Consider the following 7,500-nt stretch of genomic DNA (forward strand, 5'->3'; position numbering starts at 1 on the left):
ACCCTTAGAGCAGGAGGCTCCTGGAGGGTCTGCAGGGGAAGGGGACCGCTCCTCGTTGGGACCCTTGGAGCAGGAGGCTCCTGGAGGGTCTGCAGGGGAAGGGGACCGCTCCTCGTTGGGACCCTCAGAGCAGGAGGCTCCTGGAGGGTCTGCAGGGGAAGGAGACCGCTCCTCGTTAGGACCCTTGGAGCAGGAGGCCCATGGAGGGTCTGCAGGGGAAGGGGACCGCTCCTCGTTGGGACCCTTGGAGCAGGAGGCCCCTGGAGGGTCTGCAGGGGAAGGGGACCGCTCCTCGTTGGGACCCTTAGAGCAGGAGGCTCCTGGAGGGTCTGCAGGGGAAGGGGACCGCTCCTCGTTGGGACCCTTGGAGCAGGAGGCCCCTGGAGGGTCTGCAGGGGAAGGGGACCGCTTTCAAAGCGTGAAAACCCTCACTGCAGATTACTCCCCTCCTCACGGAGCGTGTGCTGCGATCCTTTCCCCTGCCAACCCCCTGAGATGAACACGGCAACTGAGTTAACAGATAATCACATCGCAGCAAACCCACTATCTGTACACACACACACACACACACACACACACACACACACACACACACACACACACACACACACACACACACACACACACACACACACACACACACACACACACGCACACACACCCGTCCTGTACCAGATAAATGAGTGCTATCAGCCCCCTACCTCCCTGCTAGCAGATTAATGTGTAAGCGTATCCCTGGTATCCCACCTGCTTCACACACATGCACACACACACACACACACACACACACACACACACACACACACACACACACACACACACACACACACACACACACACACACACACTTCTCACTTTCTCTGTCAACCACACACACACACACACACACACACACACACACACACACACACACACACACACACACACACACACACACACACACACACTTCTCACTTTCTCTGTCAACCACACACACACACACACACACACACTTCTCACTTTCTCTGTCAACCACACACACACACACACACACACACACACACACACACACACACACACACACACACACACACACACACACACACACACACACACACACACACACACACACACACACACACACACACTTCTAGTTCGCCTTATGTCAGCTCGACATCGAGTTTCCCCCCTCCAGATACACAGCAGATGATGCTGGCTGTCGGCACTTTTACACACGTTAGCACTCACATGTGGACACGTTAACACACACACGCACACACACACACACACACACACACACACACACACACACACACACACACACAAACACACACGCACACACAGAGTGATGTATGGTATGTGCCAGTTATGCTAACAGATTTAGCTTCCTCCATGCGTCGTGGAGCCCTGCTGTGCTCGGCATCGGCAGCAGCTTCATCCAGGGTTTAGTCATGGAACAAACAGTCGCCCAAATACCACAGACACACACACACACACACACACACACACACACACACACACACACACACACACACACACAGACACACACACACACACACACACATTCACAAAACGTCGCACAATCGGCTCATTGAATAAGAAACACAAGTGCAGGGTGCCGTAACGTAGCAGCGTTATAAGAGTCAATGAACAGAACAAGTGATATAGCGGCCGGTATTAACACTTATTATAACGAGGTTGGCGTTTTGGGTCGTGGTCTAACTTTGATCGACCTGAACATGTCTGGGGCTTTGAAGTCATTAGAAACACGAAAAACATCTCTAACGAAAGTCTACAGGTATTACAGAAAGGAGAGTAAATGGACACAAACACTATCTAGTGAGATGTGGATTAATCCGCCGCTGAAAATAGTCCCCCTGTTTGAGTAATGTTTGGTTCAAACCGGCGCAGATAGACATAGTGAACAAAGCTCTTTAAAGGGTGAAGATGCTATTTTGGAAAGTGGCAACAAATCCAATAAAATGACTTTAACGAAGAGCCGTACTTGGATCCAACTCAACGTACGACTTTATTTGATAAAACCCCGTTTGATCCTCGTGTCTGAACCCCGGCAGCCCTCTGCTCGTGTTTTCTGTTTTCTCCCAATGTCTGCAGTTTGTGGACATCAACGAGTTGAAGCACTTTTTATTTAAGGACATAAACATGTTGTTGCTTTAATTCCACCGTTCAGTTTGATGCAGATGAGTATCTGTTAAACGAGCGGACAAGCCTTTGTGTTGTGTTTGGACGAAACACATTAAAGCCTGTTTACTTTGCATTAGCGCTCATCGTGATTGAAGATAAGAGCACGATGAAAGAACAAACCTCGCCACGGGGAAAGGGAAAGACAGTGTTTGAGTGACAGCTGAGCTTTAGGAAGCGAATATACAACAGAGAAGTAGAGAGGCTGCAGAGCCGTGGTCTGAAGGAGAGGCAGGTCTATGGAGGAGGATCCACGTCTGGTATTTATACTTCAATGACATCCTAAAGATTACAGAAGAAGGCTTTTACTCCAAAGAAGGAAAGCTAGTCTTCTGAAGTCTGCAAGGAATCTGCAAGAAAGTCAAAATACAAAGGATGCACTGGACAGGACACAAGTCAAGGGTTCATCCTTCTTCCTTCATTGTCCACACTAAAAAAACTTCAAAATGTCCAAAGCTCAGCTGCCCGCTTGCTCACCTTTAAAATATTACTTTTCACTTTCAAAGCCCTCAACAACCTTGCCCCCCCCCCCCCCTACCTCTGTGACCTCATCCAACGACACCCCCCCACCCGCCGCCTCAGGTCTGCTGAAGCTAACCTCTGCAGCCCATCAGGACAAAGCTCCTGGGGTGACAGGGCCTTCGCAGCAGCCCCCCCCCTCACTCTGGAACCCCCTCCCCAGCCACGTCAGATCCGCCAACACTCTCACATCATTCAAACAATCCCTCAAAACTCACCTTCTCACTCTTGCCTTCAACTCCTAATCCACTAACCCCTCGCCCTTATCCCACCTAGCTTAGCACTTTCTACTTTTGTTGTTATTTTGTTTTACTTGCTTGTAAGCGCTTTGAGCACCAGGAAAAGCGCTTTATAAATGTAATGTAGGGCTGAACGATATATCGTGTCATGGCGATAACCGCGATTTGCGCATGCGCGATATTCACATCGCGGGGACGTGCGATTTTATTAATTCTTGAAAATAATTTTTATTAAAAAAAAAAAAAAAAAAAAAAATCACTTTTTTTTTTAGGACGTGTGATATTAGTAGGTACATTAACTCAAACACGTAATGTTACGATAATTTTGCTGCTTGCTACAAAAGGAAAACTCATGTCAGGGGTGCTTGAGTGAGTGACATAGGCTCTGCATGCACAGCAAACCACCAATCACAATCATTCTTGATCAGGTCACAGCAGGCCCCGCCCCGCTAGTTTGCGGACCATCAAAACACCGGTAAAAAATGAGCGAGGCACAGGAGGACCATACCGACGAGAATGAAGATTTACTTCCAAAAAGAAAAGCAACATCTGCCATCTGGAACTACTTTGGATACAAAAAGGTTATTCTCTTCTTCACTCACAGATGAACCCCCTTCTTTGAGGGTAAGCAACCGGCATTATCATGACATGTTAGATCATGACGAGTCAACCAGTTAAGATCCAGACGTCCGTGACTAAAATCCTTCATCCGGTTAAATATAGTTAAAAAAAACCTAATATATATCGCAAGGGAAACAAATATATATCGCAATGTCATTTTTTTTCAATATCGTGCAGCCCTAATGTAATGTATTATTATTATTATTATTATTATTATTATTATTATTATTATTATTATTATTATTATTATTGTATTAATCCTTCTTTATATTAATGACCTTATGGTAGAACGATGGATATAGCAGAGTCCTTGCGCTGTTGCATGCAGCCTAATAGACGTGTCTTGCGTCCCTATCTGAATAAATACAATGAATAAAGCAACACTTTTTGTGTCTGGACGGACATTTGGGATGTTCGCCTCTGCAGACCATTTACATGCATCAAATCTTTTAGAACACATTGTCGGAGAGGGGAACCCCAAAAAGCATAATAACGCTTCTTTAAATGGAGATTTTTCTCTCCCTTATTCCTACGATTTCAAACATATTCAATGTAAATACTGCTATATTTTACTATATTTCTTAATATTTTGTTTACGTTATTATATTTGTCTTCAAATAGTTTTCCACCTTGTGTTTCTTTGTTTTAATTGTATGTATGCACCACAACACCAGGTCAAATTCCTCGTATCCTACCTGCTAATAAACCTGTCTCTGATTTCTGATTTCCCAACAAGTGTGTACTTATGAGATAGTATGTTAGCTTTTGTATGAAGTGTTGATGTTGACGTTCCATCGTTGGTCTATGCCAGTGGTTTTCAAACTGTGGGGCCCGACCCCTGGTGGTTCGCGGAGGTACTGCAGGGGGGGTCGCGGGATTTTATTATTTTCTCCTTTTAGCTTTGTGAAGCACCTTGAGAGATGACGTTGTTTTTAAAGTGTGCTATATAAATCAAATGTATTATTATTATTATTCAATTGTAAACAAACACTGCTCGAAAATATCTCATTGGTCAGAGTGCTGTGGGCATAACGCTGCCTTTTGCAACATCCTACTTGTGTGAATAGGCTTTTTCTGCTGTTGCTGCCATCAAAACCAAACACAGATCAAAGCTGAACATTGAGAATGAACTGAGAGGCGGTCTCAAAACAACAGCCCCGCTTTGAGGAGACCTGCGAGGGAAAGCAAGCGCACGCAAGTCACTGATAGGCTAGTGTGGAATAGGAATGGTAAAGTGATGTGATGGTTTGAAACCTGCAGTAGAAATAGTAGTTAATTCATATATTTTCATTAAAGAAATTTGAATTTAAAAATCCACTATTCAGGGAAGAAGACCAACCAGTTTTAATTAGGCCAAATTAATTCACAGTATCGATCACAAGCACTTTAGTTCATGTGTAATCCATAATAGAATATACAATGATAGTTGGATCTTTGTATCTTCTTATTATCAGCAGAGAAAATGTAATGTTTTTACAACAATATACAATTAATCCTACCAATATAGATGGAACCGGGTTGGGGGGGGGTCCCGGAAATATTTCCAATTACCCAAGGGGGGCCCGACTGAAAAAGTTTGGGACCCACTGGTCGACGCCAATTCTCGATGTGAGATGGCAGGAAAAACATCAACTCCACGACATGTCGCTAGTTCCTGTGGCTGTTTGTCCTGCGTGGGGGCTGAAGACAAAGCTACTAGAAAAGCTACAAAACACACAACAAATATAAAAACGACATCAACTTCCCTTTCTATGAGAAAGCAAAGCCGCCGAGTACGTCGTACACAACACGCTGGCGTCGTAGGATCTGCAGTCAAGTACGTCTTCTGTGTGTGTTGGCGTCAGATAATGGTGTGTGTTTGCTGAATATAAATAAGGCTCCAAGCTAAAAGCAAAGTGTGTGTCTGCAGAGATGTGTGGCTGACATGTTGTTTGCACCTTTAGTGTATCTGTTTGATGTTACTTTCATCTCCACGGTGTGTGTCACAGTGTGTGTTACAGTGTGTGTCACAGTGTGTGTTACAGTGTGTGTTACAGGGTGTCAGTGGGAAGGGTGACCGGCGAGGCGTGAAGAGACTTTGTTATCTCTCTTTTGGAGCAGATGGTTCAGGTCCTCATTGCGCACGGCAGAAGTGCTCTTTCACTATCTCACGTTCTTCAAAGAGGAGGAAGCAGGAACAGAGGGATTATGGAAAGATGGGGAGATGGAGGAAGGTGTGTGTGTGTGTGTGTGTGTGTGTGTACCGGCGTGTGTGTGAAGAGGAAGAAGAGTCAAGTAGAGATTAAAGAGAGGAGGAGATGGAGGAGATGCCACACGCTGCTGAGAGGAGAGATAATTGCCACATGCAGAGCTTGTGTTTTCGCCCGTGTGTGTGTGTGTGTGTGTGTGTGTGTGTGTGTGTGTGTGTGTGTGTGTGTGTGTGTGTAAACCACTCCACTCCACTGCTCTGCTATTATCTCGGTGAGCAGGGAACCTCCCTCCGTCTGCTCCCCGACAGACAGGCAGCGAATAAGCCGGCGCACCGCAGGGATTAGATCCGAGCGTGAAGACAATGTGCTGATACAGACTGTCCTCCAGAAACACAACGCGGCAACAATGACTGCGTAGCAACTGTTGTTAGGCGAGACGAGGGGAAACACAGAGGAAGTGTGGCGTGCGATTGGGAGATGAGCGCTAAGAAAACCTGCTCCATATGCAACGTGAGGAACCGGGGAAGGTGCCAGGATGAGCTTATTTATTCACTTCCTTTAAATACAGCGGTTAGATAACTCGCTGCCTCCTCTCTCAGGGACTCAGATAACCACTAGGTGTGTCCATCTTTCTTCGCCTCGTGTTTTTGGATTTGAAAAAGCTTCAGTATCACATTGGTGCTCATATGCAGATGAGCTCCAATCCGCTGTGCTTTGCTGTATATTCCCACATTGTGTTAGTCGTAATTCAGCCCGTCACATGTTTCTACTTTTATATGTTCACTCTTTTAGTTCTGCTGTATCTTCTATTTTGAGATGTTTAAATTGTATCATTGTTCATTTATATTCGTCTATTTGTGTGCAATACTTGTTTTACAAGCTGCTGCAACCAAACAATCTCCACATTTGGGATTAATAAAGTATATCTTGTTTTATCTTCAATAAAGGCGATTCGCCCACAAGTGGCATGGAAGCAAAGTGTGTGTGAGATGATAGTGTCAACTGATGTGTTGCTGCTAAACTCGAGAAGTGCAATGCTTCATATTATTCAAAGATGTTTGCAGAATACAGTTTAACACAGTCACTGAAACCTAACCCTAACCCCAGTGGCGACGGGTCGTTAGGGGCAAGTGGAGCACAGCCCCACCTAGTGGCAGCAGAAAGTATTAAAAATAATTATTACAAAAAAATAAAAATAATTAAATATATTTTAAGATCATGTTTAATCGTCTGATTCGTCTCATTGCTGTTTTAATCTGCTCTTCTAATTAGTGTCTACAGTGTGTGCCTATTGAGCTGTTTAGAGCCATGTGGGACAAAACCCGATCCTGCCCCTCCCTCTCACTGTCTAAGTGAACGGTGACTGTAAAAACTACACTGCGCATGCTCAGAGTATTTTCCTATTTAATGTGTGTGGCAAAAAATAATGACCCGAGGGGCAAAGTGCTGCCATCCCCACCATACGGCATCTCACATCATTCAGAGCTGATTGGCTGTAAGTACGTGTGCCGCGAAAAGTGTGGTGTGTGTGAAGAGGAGACGAGAGACCAGGAAGTAAGCCGCGCATGGCTTCCCTCGACAAAAAAGCAATGAGATTTCTCCATAGGATTTTAGAAAATAGCTCAAAATAAGATCTGTGGGAAACGTAGCTGTTAGATAAATGCACGTTTTGTTCAGCCGGATAATATCCACATGTCTACCCTACTTTTATCATTTTCTAATCATAAATCTATTGATTAGATTTATGATAG

The 7,500-nt window shown here is 45.0% G+C and overlaps 1 protein-coding gene across 1 annotated transcript in view; it reads right to left on the reverse strand.

Annotated features, from left to right (window-relative positions):
* The window catches only part of LOC139433622 (mucin-1-like), a 4,109-nt gene extending 531 nt beyond the window's left edge, over positions 1-3,578 (reverse strand). Inside the window, exons 1-2 of the mRNA XM_071202702.1 lie at positions 3,542-3,578; positions 1-389 (exon numbers count right to left, since the gene is read on the reverse strand). The exon at positions 1-389 is cut by the window's left edge and continues 531 nt beyond it. Of these exons, the coding sequence (XP_071058803.1) occupies positions 1-389; positions 3,542-3,578 (426 nt within the window). The remainder of the gene's footprint in view (positions 390-3,541) is intronic.
* Positions 3,579-7,500: the final 3,922 nt, after the last annotated feature.

This window comes from Pseudochaenichthys georgianus, unplaced genomic scaffold (assembly GCF_902827115.2).
Source record: "Pseudochaenichthys georgianus unplaced genomic scaffold, fPseGeo1.2 scaffold_736_arrow_ctg1, whole genome shotgun sequence".
Classification (NCBI taxonomy): Eukaryota; Metazoa; Chordata; class Actinopteri; order Perciformes; family Channichthyidae; genus Pseudochaenichthys; species Pseudochaenichthys georgianus.